The sequence below is a fragment of the Aptenodytes forsteri genome, unplaced genomic scaffold, assembly GCF_000699145.1.
Source record: "Aptenodytes forsteri isolate BGI_AS27 unplaced genomic scaffold, ASM69914v1 Scaffold72, whole genome shotgun sequence".
Classification (NCBI taxonomy): Eukaryota; Metazoa; Chordata; class Aves; order Sphenisciformes; family Spheniscidae; genus Aptenodytes; species Aptenodytes forsteri.
The window spans coordinates 892,146-904,556 of NW_008796193.1; the positions used below are offsets into that span (position 1 = coordinate 892,146).

The window sequence follows — 12,411 nt, forward strand, 5'->3', positions numbered from 1 at the left end:
ATTTATTTGTTTCTGGTTACCCAACCCCCTCCTTTGCTGCTGCTGCTGCTGCTGCTGCTGCTGCCGCTGCCTGTTGTGTACAGGCTGCGACTTCTCTGCCTGCATAGACCCGTAATTAAATGGTTTTTCATTTGCTAATAACAGGTCTAAATGAAGGAGGCACTTGCTTCCAGTGAGCTAGTGCTCCCTTGGGCTCTCCCTAAGAAAACTCCAGCCGTTGCTGAATTCTGTGAATTTTCTAGCCCCTGCTAGGGTGATGTGCCTCCAGGCAGGCATGGAGGGATATAGAGGGGTGTCTTTTTACACGAGCCGGGAATGTCCCTTGTGCCTTTCTGGGCTTGGGGATGCACCGGAGCAGCTGGGCAGGAGCCTTCCCGGAGCAGCACAAACTTGGGAAGGGTTTTAGCAGGCTCCCAAGAGAGCACTACCTCGTTGGGGTGTCTTTCCTTCTTGAGAAAGCAGGTGTTGGAGATGTCCCCTTTGCATTGCTCTGCGTGGTGGTCCTGCAGGCATGTGTCACCCTGAGCATCTGAGCTCTCCCCAGGTCTCCTGGCAGGGCTGTAGCCCAGCACAGCCCCTGGCTGCTGGGGCAGGTGCAGTGAGCCTGAGGTGCAAGTGGAGAGGATGCTGGTTGTTTCAGGGGAACCTGGGGGAGGGAGCAGTCCTTAGAAGCAAGGGAAAGCATCTCTCGTGCTCTCCCGGGCACCCTTTTGCACTGGGTTTGTGAGCGCCCAGGGGGAGGAAGCAGCACTCGTGGCACTAGGGCTGGCGTTGGGATCCCTGGGCTCAGCCCGGCTGCCGCTGTGCCCGCACCTTCCCCCAAAGCAGCGGGTGCTGCGGGGAGGGAAGGGCCCTTCCCTGGGGTCTCCAGCTCTGCCACCGCCGGCCTTTCCCCGCAGAAAGCTGCGCTGGCACAGTTTCCAGAACTCGCACCGGCCCAGCCTGAACTCTGCCTCCCTGGAGATCAACCGCCAGTCCTCTGCCCAGCTCAACCTGCTCCAGAAGTGCTCCCTGCTCCGTCTCACGGCCATCATGGAGAAGTACTCTGTGCCCCACAAGCAAGCCTGGACGTGGTGAGCTGGTGGGGAGGGGGACCGGGATGGTGCCCACATGGCGGCTGCAGCTCTGTGCTGCCTCCCAGCCCGGGGCCCACAGCCTGGGGTAGCTTCGGTGTGCGAAGATGGTGGAGAGGGAGTGGAAAAAGCTGAAACAAAAGCTGGCTTTGGTTTGCATGGCTGTGGGCATCCTTGCAAGCGTGAGCTGGGGACTGACGCCTGGGCTTCTGGCATCGTCTGCATCCAGGAGGGCTGCAGGCTTTTGTGGGGCATTAAAAATGCTGCAGCAACGTCGGAGAAGCGGGACAGTGGTTTCCTATTGTAGCCAAGTATTAAAGCATTTTGGCTTAATAAAAGGTGCTGGAGTTCCTGCTCGAAAGCTGCCTGGCTTATATTCAAAACATGGCAGAAGCACATGTATGTGTGTGTCACCGGGGGTCCTGCTCCCCTCTGCGAGGTGATGCTGAGGGAGCCGTTCATTGCACTGACGTCTGTCTGTCTCACCCCGCAGGACTGTGCCCAAGTTCATGAAGCGGAGTAAAGTCCCCGACTACAGGGACAAGATGGTCTTCGGGGTGCCGCCCATCATCAACGTGCAGCGGACGGGGCAGCCCCTGCCGCAGAGCATCCAGCAGGCAATGCGCTACATCCGCAGCCAGTGCCTGGACCAGGTGATGCCGCGACCCCCGGCCATGGCTGCGGGGCGGCTCCGAGCCTGCCGCTGTGCAGCAGTGCTGTGATTTGGGGAAAAAAGCTGGCTTGCAGGGGTGCTTTTTGTTCACTTCTTGTGGTGCTTGGCCGTGGTGAAGCGGGAGGGTGAGATTCTCTGTGGGAACCCCACACCCACCGGTGTCTCCTTGGCCATCCCTCACTCGGGCTTCTCCTCTGGGTTGGAGGGGTGTAAGGCCTTTGGGGAAGGGGCTTCCTTGCCTGTCCCACGGGAGTCCACCTGGGTGCCTGTCGGGTCGGTGCCCGCTCTATGCTTGAGCACCAACCCGCTCTTCCCCGGCAGGTTGGCATTTTCCGAAAGTCAGGGGTGAAGTCCCGGATTCAGGCGCTCCGGCACATGAATGAAACCAGCCCTGACAATGTCAACTACGACGGGCAGTCGGCGTACGACGTGGCTGACCTGCTGAAGCAGTATTTCCGCGACCTGCCAGAGCCCATCTTCACCAGCAAGCTGACGGACACCTTCCTGCAGATCTACCAGTGTAAGTGCTGGGCTGGGGCCGGTCGCCTCTGGGCTGGGGATGAAAGTCAGGGTCTCCCAGGGGGGAGGCATCTCTCTGTTCATTCGGGCAGAGGCGGGGGGGGGGGGTCGGGGTGTTTGGACAGAGGCGCAGATGGTGGTCTGTGGGGATGGACCTGCTGACCGTCAGCTTTGCCCTGTGCTCGCAGTCGTGTCGAAGGAGCAGCGGCTGCAGGCGGTGCAGGCAGCCATTATCCTCATGCCGGACGAGAACCGGGAGGTGCTGCAGACCCTGCTCTACTTCCTGAGCGACATCGCTTCTGCGGAGGAGAACCAGATGACCGCTGGGAACCTGGCCGTGTGCCTGGGGATGGACCTGCTGACCGTCAGCTTTGCCCTGTGCTCGCAGTCGTGTCGAAGGAGCAGCGGCTGCAGGCGGTGCAGGCAGCCATTATCCTCATGCCGGACGAGAACCGGGAGGTGCTGCAGACCCTGCTCTACTTCCTGAGCGACATCGCTTCTGCGGAGGAGAACCAGATGACCGCTGGGAACCTGGCCGTGTGCCTGGCCCCCTCCATCTTCCACCTCAACGTGTCCAAGAAGGAAAGCACCTCGCCGAGGTAAGGGTTGGACTAGCTCTGGCCTCCCCAGCCTTCCTGCAGTCCCCGTCTCCCCATCGCCCCTTCCCTGTCTGTCCTGGGAGGAGGCCACTGAACTGGGGTAAGGCATGGTGGGAAGGCGCGTGCTCTCACACAGCCCCCCATTGCTCTGCTTTGCAATGTGGGGGTCCCCCACACTGCGACACAAAGCAGAGCAATGGGGGGCTAGAGGCGGGCAGGATGCCCAGCCGGTCCCAGCAATACCTGCTCCCCCGCAGGGTGATACATAAGAGGGGCACCATGGGGAAGCCTGACCAGAAGGACCTCAACGAGAACATGGCTGCGACGCAGGGGCTCTCCCACATGATCACTGACTGCAAGAAGCTCTTCCAGGTGGGTGGCTGCAGCGTGTCCAGCCTGGCATTGCCCTCCCTGGGCGCTGCCAGTGAGAGATGCGACCCCGCTGGCGGGGTGCTGGTCCTGTGGAGTCAGTGTGGGGCAAGATAAGGGCACCCATCCTTCAAGGGGCAGCTGCCGCCGGTCAGTCAGCCCCAGGAGCGAAGCCCAGCTGCATCTTCTCGTGGTGCAGGTCACAAGCTGCAGGACCTATGTCCAGGAAGGCTGTGTCCATTCTTCCCCCCCTCCTTGGTGGGATGAGGAGTTGTGGTTTTCTGGCTGCTCAGGGCTGCTCACAAAGTCCACATAGGGTTCCTCTGGCTTTCTGAAGATCTCTATGCTCTTGGCTTGTAGGTATCCCATGACATCTTGCTCCAGCTGAGCAGCTCGTATATGGCAGCAGATGCTTACCCCCATCCCCTGGCTGACTTCGTGTGTCAGGGGGAAAGCAAGGATTTACACTCCTACTTCGAGCAGAGCGTCCAGAGCCTGCTCAAAGAATCGTCGGAGAAATTCAAGGGGTGGCTGAGCACCCCGGGGCCCCTGAACACAGAGCTCTCCTGCAAAAAGGTAAATGCCACTGTGTGGAGGGGGCCTTGGGGGCACGTGGGGAAATGTGACGGGGTGACCACTGGGAGCCACAGGTCCTGCGGGCACCTGCCAACCGGCTAACGACCCCTTGGCGTTTGTTCCCTTCGGCGAGGAGGGATCAGCAACCCCTGCCTTGGCCAGAGGAGGGGCTGAGAGTTGAACAGCTCTGGGATGGAGGATGCTCTGTGCCCAGCAGTCCCGGCAGAGAGCCCACCCCATTGTTGTTAGCAGAGGAGCTGGCTGCCTGTGCCCATCCCATCCTACCCCATCCCCTCTCTCGCCAGCAGATGTGACGGTGCTGCTCCACAGTGGTGGGAGCCACTGGTAAAGCCGCTCGGGGGGTTAGCACTGTGGGGGTCCTGCAGGACAACCTGCCTGACCCTTCCCTTGGCCCATCAGGTTGGGGATGGGCACCCTCTGCGCTTGTGGAAGGTCTCCACAGAGGTCGAGGCCCCTCCCGCCACCGTGCTGCACCGGGTGCTTCGGGAGCGTCACCTCTGGGATGAGGACCTGCTGCAGAGCAAAGTGGTGGAGGCCCTGGACAAGAACATGGAGGTCTACCACTACGTCACGGACAGCATGGCACCCCACCCGCGCAGGGACTGCGTGGTGCTCCGGTGAGGGCAGGGAAAGACCTGAGCGGGAGGGTTTGGTCTTGGTTTGGTGGATCCCATCTGGCCCCAGCCCTGGCTGCTCTTCCTTGGGCTGTACAGGCTCCCCCACCTCCTGCTCCCGATGCGGACCCCGAGGTCTGGGCAGGGGCTGCCCGCAGGTGGGCACGCAGGGACAGGAGCTGAGCAGGGCTGCTCTGTCCCGCAGGCGCTGGCGCACGGACCTGCCACGGGGAGCCTGCCTGCTCATCTCCATCTCGGTGGAGCACGACAAGCTGCCGGTGGAGGGAGGCGTCAAAGCTGTCGTGCTGATGTCCCAGTACCTCATCGAGCCCAGCGCCATGGGACGCTCCAAAGTGACCCACATCTGCAGAGCTGACCTCAGGTAACGGGGGCCCTTGCTGCCGCTGCATCAGTGGCTGCATCAGCCATGGGGGAGGTTGATGGAGCAGCAGGTAGTGGTAGGGCGCAGGAGCTGCTCGTCCCTTTGCTTGCCTGGCCTGGCAGCACGGGCAGGGTTGCAGCTCACGCAGTATGGTGCCTGCCTGCCCGGAGGGAAGGGGGTGCTGGTCTGGGGCCAGGTTTTAGCTGCCAGGTGGTTACTGGGAAAGGAGCCACCAGCTCGGTCTTGCAGTGCTGGCAGTTCCTCTGGTGGCTCCGAGTGCGGCAGCAAGTCCCTTAAAGCTTCTGCAGAAACCACGGGGTCCCCCGTGGGTCTGAAGCATGGCATTGGTGCTCTCTTCTGTGGCGAGCCGTGCTGGGGTGTAGTGGTGTAAGGATGGGCTGATGCAAGGGGCAGTCTGGTTGTCATTCTGGGCTGGTGCAATCCCGGCTGGGTCACAGATATTCCCCTGTTTTGCCACAAGTCTGCGGTGGGGAGTAGGGGAGGCACGTTCCCTTCTCTGTCATGTAGTGCTCGTTCAGCGTCTCATAGTCCATTGCAGCTGGATCTATGCCGAGTGCCTGTCCCGGAGCAAGAAGTGACGTGCTGCTCCTTGGCGCCTGCCAGGGTCTCTTCTGCCTGCTTACCCTCCTCCTGCCTGTTCCCTTCTCCAGGGGCCGATCTCCCGAGTGGTACAACAAGGTCTTTGGCCACCTCTGCGCCATGGAGCTGGCGAGGATCCGAGACTCTTTCCCAGCCCTGAGTCCCAATGGTCCCGAGACGAAGATCTGAGGCACCAGGAAGATGCTCTGTCCTGTCTGACGTGGACTTGCTGGTGGATCCGGGCTGGGGCTCTCAGAGGGGAGCACGGTGCAGGCAGCCAGCCGTGGAGGGGGAGGCAGAGGCTGGTGCGCTTGCAGGCACATATTTATAAGCATCCTTTTACCCTGGGCTGGGCATTCCCCATCCCACCGTCCCTGCTTCTGCTTCAGCCGCCCCTTGCTCAAGCGCGCTGCTGCACAGCAGGTTGGCCGCAGAGGGCGAAGCCGTGCAGCCCATGGTCTCGGCAGGAGGGGTTGGTGAGCAGAGGGAAAGAGAGGGGCTGTGGGGGTGACCCCCCAGGAAGGCAGCCTGCGGGCAGGGCTGGGAAGCAGCCGGCCCAGGCTGACCTGGGTCCCCCCATGCGAGCCGGGAGCAGCCGCGGGGGCGAAGGTGTGTGGAGCGAAGCGGGAGGGCGCAGAGGCGCGGATGAAGCGAGTGGGGAGGACGGTGCTGCGCCTGTAGGTCGCAGCGCTGTGTTGGGAAGTGAAGGATGGGCAGCAAGGCGTGGATCGTGTGCGGTGTCACCCAGCGGGGACAGCCAGGGAGTCACTGTGAGAACCTGCTTGGTAGTGGAAGAGGCTGCTGTTCTGGGAGGAGGGAGGCTACATCTAGATATCTAGGTATGCCTTGAGTGCCAGCCCTTGTCGAGTGGCAGAAGGAACCTATTGCCATTACCTCTGGTGCTGAATTTCGTAGGAGAAGAAGAAAAAGCCCTCTAGTCCTGTGCCTTGCTCTTACTCGGCTAAAAGCCCTCTCTTGTGCACTAGGTTTCAGTGGGGGCTGGATGGATGATGTTCCAAGGCAAGCCTGTCCCTCGAAACCAGCCCACCCGTCATCTGGAGGGGGCAGGACATGTCTAGAGCCCCAGGGCAGCTGCCCTTGTGGTTAGCTACAAGCTGGGAAGGGGCAGTGCCCCACCGGGCTGGTTACAAGGAGGCACCGTGGGAGGGAGGGAGGGAGGGAGGGATACGGCCAGTGCTGCAGCTCCCAATTCCTTGCTGCTGTTGGGGTTCACATTGCACTGTCCCGGAGAGGGGAGGAGCGCAGAGCAGCCTTGCCAGCACCGGCTGCACCGCGGCAGAGCTCTGGGCTGAAAGCTTTGGCCAAGGCAGCCTGAGCACACCGAAGGGCTGTGCTCGTCCCAGCTAACGAGGGGACAATGCAAGCAAAGCATGGTAGCCCAAGCTGGGCCAAGTACGTGCCAGCTGCTCAGGCCGGGCTCAGTCCTGTCCTGGCCCCTGCAGTAAGGTAGTGTGGCAGGGAGGTGGAGTTGTCCTGGATTCACCCCTCTTTGGGCAGCTACAGGTGGCAGAGCCCGTGCCCCTCCTGGGTGCAGAGCTACTCCCTGCAGAGACGTCCATTCCCCTTCCCATCCCTCCCTTTTCCTCCGCAGAGAAACCGTCTGCTGTAGCTAACAGCACCCGGGACCCGACCTGGTTTCTCCGTTCAGGCAGGGACCCAAGTTACCAGACATCATTCCAACTGGAAGGCAACATGACCCACACGCGGGAGTGATTCCCGGTGTCAGTTTTGCCGTAACACATCCCATCTGTCTCTCTTTTGGTGGAAAAAAAAAAGCAACCCAGCCTGTATTCTGTGTTTTTATATATATATATTTTATATATATAAAATATAACTAACATTTGGGGGAGTGATTTTTCTCCTAATATTTTTTTAAAATGTTTCTTTTTTTCTATCTATAAATACTTGTACAGTTGGAATATTAATATATAACTCTGGCGGTAGAGCTCAGCACCAGGTGATGTTCACTTAAAAGACGTGTATTTTGTAATTAAGGGACTTTTGTTTTGTATCATATGCAACTGCAACAGATTGTTTGACTTGGATCGGGGCTGCTCTTCCCATCCGTGTAATTAATAAAGTACTAACGATATCTGCTGGCTGATGAGGAAACCTTCATGCTTAGCGATTCTCCAACACAGGAGCATCCCAGAGCTGAGCCATGCGCTTTCCTGTGGGGCTGCGGAGCTGGAGGTAGTGCCTGGCAGGCTGGGGAGCCACGGGCACCCTTGTGCTGCCGGGGAGGGTCAGGCGCTGCTGCCCTGCAGTGTCACCAGGGCAAAGCTCTTGTGGGACTCGTGCAGCTCCAGCTGCTTGGTCTGCAAACAGCCCTTCACCTTCTCCTGGAAGGAGGCGGTGGTGATGGTGTAGAGGATGGGATTCAGGGCGCTGTTGATGGGCAGGATGAAGATGACCACCCAAGAGGTGATGGTGCCTGTGCCAACAAGGACACGACATTAGGCAGCGGAGGGGGGGCTGCCCCCTGCCCAGGGGGAACCCACCTGCTCCAGCCCACGCAACAAAGAGGGGTGATGCCATTTGTGGGCTCATGGCTGGAAGGGCAGCCCCCCATGGGAGGGTCAAGACTTCTGCTCCCTGGGGAGAGGTAGGGGCCCAGGGAAACCAGTAACGCTGCCTGCCTCCCCTTGCAGCCCGTGCGTGGGTGAAGAGAGCGCCAAACTCAGCAGCACCTACATGGAGGGGTCCCCGACCCAGGGACTCATGGCGAGCAGCAGCCAGCGGTGGGCTCCGCTTCAGGGCCTTGCGGGGAATGGGGGTTCACCTGGTATTTCCACCTGCAGCAGGGAGAGCAGCTTGAGGAGGAAGATGGGTATCCAGCAGAGAGCATCAGTGAAGACGATGAAGAAGAACCGCTTTGCGATGGTGACTTCCCGGGAGCAGACGCCTCTCTCCGCTGTTTTGGACGCAGTGATGTGGATGGAGTAAAACATGCCGGAGTAAGCAAAGACGATGGTGATGAAGGCTGCGAGATTCAAGCCTGGAGAGGAAGAAATCTCACTTTGAGCATAGCCAAAGTGCAAACCTCGTGAGCTGGGATCGGCGGCGTGGCTGGCGGCAGCAGGATGACTCCTGCTTTTATCACTAGAGGGGGCAGAGACATCTCAGCAGCCCCGGCTAGTCCTGAATCCGGCCTTAGCCCAGCAATGCCCACGGCCTTGGCCAGCTCTGGGGTGAAGCTGGGCACAGCACCAGGCTGGAGCAGGGACCCTCCCCACCCCGGGACAGAGGGCAGAGCTGGCACCCCCGTCTTACAGGGTCCCAGCAGGATGGCAGTGCCCCATAAAGTCAGACATCCCGCTAACAGAAGCAGTGCAGGCTCTCATGGCGCCCCAGAGGGGCCAGCTGGGCTGAGCAGCCCCACTCCCACCAGGGAAGCCCGTCCTGCCCCGCATCGTCCCCATCCCCGGGTCCCAAGTCCCAAGGTGGCCTTACCCAGGTAGATGGTGGCGGAGTAGCCCCGGGCACTGGGCCGCTCACCCAGGTCGGACTGCAACGGGAAGCACACCCCGTTCCTCCCGTAGTAGTTCCCAAAGGACTCCTTACACCATAGGGGGATGATGCTGAGGGAGAAGCCCAGAAGCCAGATGGCTGCTAGCACCGAGATGGTCTGCTTCTTGCCGGCTCTGTGGTGGCTGAACGGGAAAGCAATAGAGAAGTATTTCTCCAGGGTCATGTAGGTCAGCAGCAGGACTGACACCTCAGAGGACAGCATGGCCAGGCTGCCCACCAGCTGGCACTGGAGGCTGCCCATCCAGCCCTGGGCGTGCTTGTTGAATTCGCCCGAGTACTTGAGGTCAAAGGCTCCGATGACGAAGAGGTAGATGCCCATCAGGCCATCTGCACCTGGGAGGGGAGACAAGGTACAGTGAGAAAAAAGCACCAGTGGGCAAATGTAGCCCTTTGCACTAATGCCACGGCCATAAAGCCATCATAGAGCTGGGCAGCCTTTGGATTTATGCATATATATATATAAAAAAGAGCTGCCTGCTGCTGCCTGTGAGCACAGACCTGAGGGCAGGGGCTGAGATGCCCCAGGCACAGAGGAATGCCCAGAAACCCATCTGCCGTCGGCACAAAGGGAAAAATGGGCAGTGAAGGGGCCCTGGCTGCACTGGGGAGGGCTGGCATCAGCTAGACAGCTCCTCCCTCGGGAGATGCTGGTGGCAGCTCATCCGCCCCAGGTTTCTTCTGCGCCCCCCCACCGGTCCCTGCTCCTCCGCCACCCAGCTCACAGCACAGGGACTTGATGGCCATGGTGTGCTGGCTGTTCTCCGTGACGATGAAGGACCGCATGCAGATGACGAAGAGGTTGCCGAAGCAGGTGAGGCAGGCGATGACCCAGACGAAGACGCGCAGGATGACGTTGGCCAGGAGGTTCTCAAAGGAGGAGATGCCGTCGGTGTTGGGCTTGCAGCTGCGCACGTGGGGTGCATAGCGGCAATACTGGAACTTCTTGAAGTAGCTGTCAGGGCGGGGAGGGGGGAGGAAGGTTTCCTGGCTGCCACTAGGACTAGGAGCAAACATGGTCCGGCATGCACAGTCCCCCCTGCCCCGCACCCTGCACTCTGCCTGCCCCCACCAGCTCCCTCCAGCCCCTTGTCCACATTTTTCCCCTGTCTGGGTGGAGAAGAGCCCCCCCACCTCACTCGCCAAGGGTCTGGGGACTTACACAGACCAGGGGAAGGGAGATGGGGAGGTTAGGGGGAGGAAGGAGGCAGTAGCAACGCGGGGTGGGAGCAGGGACAGGACGATGCTCCCTGCAACAGCACCCGGGGCTGGGATCTGCAGGGGACAGAGTGTGACGGAGCTGAGCGAGGGGGCTCCCCGTTCGCACAGCACTACAGCTGGTTTTGGACACCAAATAAGCAACACCCCGAAGCCTTTGCAAAACCGGCTAAAAGCACCCCAGTGCTTTTTGGATCATGTAACCCAGGCACGCTCTTAAATCTGCCACTATTCAGCACTGTCAACTGATAAATACAAGAGTGTTTTCCTCCAACCCACGATTCTCACAAACTAACATTTAAAAATCAATCCCTTATTAAAATCCTTCAAGTTCCATTACAGGGATTCACATTTTTTCCCCTGCATATTATTTCCGATTAATCCTTTCAAGCCTTATAAAAGCCAACCCATATAAGCTTAGCAAAACTCTACATTAGAAAATGACTACAAAACTGCAATGCGAGGCTTATTTCTGCTTAATTATAGATAAAAATCCCTTATTCAAATCCTTCAAGTTCCATTACCAGGGATTCACATTTTTTCCCCTGCATATTATTTCCGATTAATCCTTTCAAGCCTTATAAAAGCCAACCCATATAAGCTTAGCAAAACTCTACATTAGAAAATGACTACAAAACTGCAATGCGAGGCTTATTTCTGCTTAATTATAGATAAAAGGAGAGAAAATGATTGCTTATTAGCAAGTCAGGTAGAAAAATGTACCATATTTATAGTGCAAACAGACCAATTACAGAAAGGAAGATGTACAGTTGTCTTTCATTACAGGTACTTTAAAATATGCATCTGGAGAAAATTAATGATTTTTTTTTTCTCCTTCCAAAGAGAAGCTGAAGCGCTCACAGCTGGCTGCGCGGTCCTGTTTCCATCCTGTGTGCGATGCCTGTCCAGCCTGTCTATCTGCACGTCTCTGGAGTTCTTGGGTCATTATCTCAGACCCAAGCAAAAGGACCTCTGATGGCATTACTCAACCACAGCTCTCAGCACACAGCCTAGCATGCCTCGGCCTGACAGAGTCTACCTTGCCCACGTCACCTGCGTGATGTGCACCTTCAGAAATGCAGATCGCTCTGGGGCACCCGTGGCTCTGCAAACTGCTCCCTTCGCATGGGCAAAATGCTCCCCTTGCCCTAAGTAAGGCCCAGCTAGGACAGACCCTCTTGCCCCAGGGGGATTTAAACAGTATCGTCATGCTCGGGGGCTTCCAGTGGGCTGAAATAACTTGCTCACGGGTGTGGGAGTGAACCGGTTTCCCTCCCCGCACCCAGCACCCCCAGGCACAGGTGCTGGGGCAGCAGCACCCACCCACTCCCCCCCCAACTCACATGTGGGAGAGGTTGGTCAGCTTCTGGAAGGTCAGGTTGTGGATGTTGGGGATCTCCAGCCCTTCCAAGCTCCTGCAAAAGGAAACCAGTGCAGGGGATGCTGTGGGTGGCCCCAGGCTGGGTTTGGGGCCGCTGCAGGCGGAGGCAGTGCTGTAGGGTTGGGGATGTTGCAGGACTCACAGAGACCGTAGCTGGGGCAGGCTCTCAAACTGGCCGGGGAAGATCTCTTTCAAGGGATTGTAGGAAATATTCCTGAACAAGAGACAAGCCTTTGGTGTTTTTCTCACCTGGAAGCTACTGGAGTAGCTGGAAGCAAGGGCAAAGGGGTGTCTTTCTATGGCTTTTTCCAGCACTCCCCATTCCCCCGGGACAGGTCCACAGCCCCAAAACAGGGGGTCTGTGATGGCACCATGCTGCAGGCAGACCTGCCAGGAGGGAGCCTGTCCTGTTGGGGCCACCGTGGCTCTGGTGAGCGAACAGACTGTGCAGCAAAGACATCCACCCAACATGATGCAGGGGGTGCAGGGGTCCTGCAGGGCCCCCCATCACTCACGGGGCCCCCCATCACTCACGGGGCAGGGGCACCCCCTGGGGCCTGGGGCGGGCAGGGGCACCCCCTGGGGCAGTGCAGCCCCAGTACTCACAGCTGCTGGAGCTGAGCCAGTCCATTAAATAGAGAGGAGGGGAGCTGGTCTAGTCTGTTGGACGACAGGTCGCTGTGCGAAGGAGAGCCGTGTTTGAGAAGTGGTTGAGGGCACCAAGCCTTGCACCTGGGGTTGCTGAGCCGCGAGGTGCCCTGGGCAGGGGGCAGAGCGGGGTGCCAAGCAAGGCCCCCACCCCTGCCCCCAGCACAGCCCCTGCCTGCGGGAGCGCGG

At 59.0% G+C, this 12,411-nt stretch overlaps 2 protein-coding genes across 2 annotated transcripts in view; one reads left to right on the forward strand and one right to left on the reverse strand.

Moving 5' to 3' along the window:
* Positions 1 to 7,508, forward strand: part of STARD8 (StAR related lipid transfer domain containing 8) — a 73,624-nt gene extending 66,116 nt beyond the window's left edge. The window contains exons 7-15 of the mRNA XM_009287990.2: positions 900 to 1,073; positions 1,567 to 1,726; positions 2,068 to 2,266; positions 2,654 to 2,864; positions 3,122 to 3,236; positions 3,594 to 3,809; positions 4,230 to 4,447; positions 4,650 to 4,826; positions 5,498 to 7,508. Of these exons, the coding sequence (XP_009286265.2) occupies positions 900 to 1,073; positions 1,567 to 1,726; positions 2,068 to 2,266; positions 2,654 to 2,864; positions 3,122 to 3,236; positions 3,594 to 3,809; positions 4,230 to 4,447; positions 4,650 to 4,826; positions 5,498 to 5,615 (1,588 nt within the window). The 3' untranslated portion in view covers positions 5,616 to 7,508. The remainder of the gene's footprint in view (positions 1 to 899; positions 1,074 to 1,566; positions 1,727 to 2,067; positions 2,267 to 2,653; positions 2,865 to 3,121; positions 3,237 to 3,593; positions 3,810 to 4,229; positions 4,448 to 4,649; positions 4,827 to 5,497) is intronic.
* A 185-nt stretch (positions 7,509 to 7,693) lies between these two features.
* LOC103906223 (relaxin receptor 1) overlaps positions 7,694 to 12,411 on the reverse strand; it is a 22,135-nt gene continuing 17,417 nt past the window's right edge. The window contains exons 12-18 of the mRNA XM_019474299.1: positions 12,181 to 12,252; positions 11,717 to 11,788; positions 11,537 to 11,608; positions 9,701 to 9,930; positions 8,901 to 9,311; positions 8,230 to 8,445; positions 7,694 to 7,881 (exon numbers count right to left, since the gene is read on the reverse strand). Of these exons, the coding sequence (XP_019329844.1) occupies positions 7,694 to 7,881; positions 8,230 to 8,445; positions 8,901 to 9,311; positions 9,701 to 9,930; positions 11,537 to 11,608; positions 11,717 to 11,788; positions 12,181 to 12,252 (1,261 nt within the window). The remainder of the gene's footprint in view (positions 7,882 to 8,229; positions 8,446 to 8,900; positions 9,312 to 9,700; positions 9,931 to 11,536; positions 11,609 to 11,716; positions 11,789 to 12,180; positions 12,253 to 12,411) is intronic.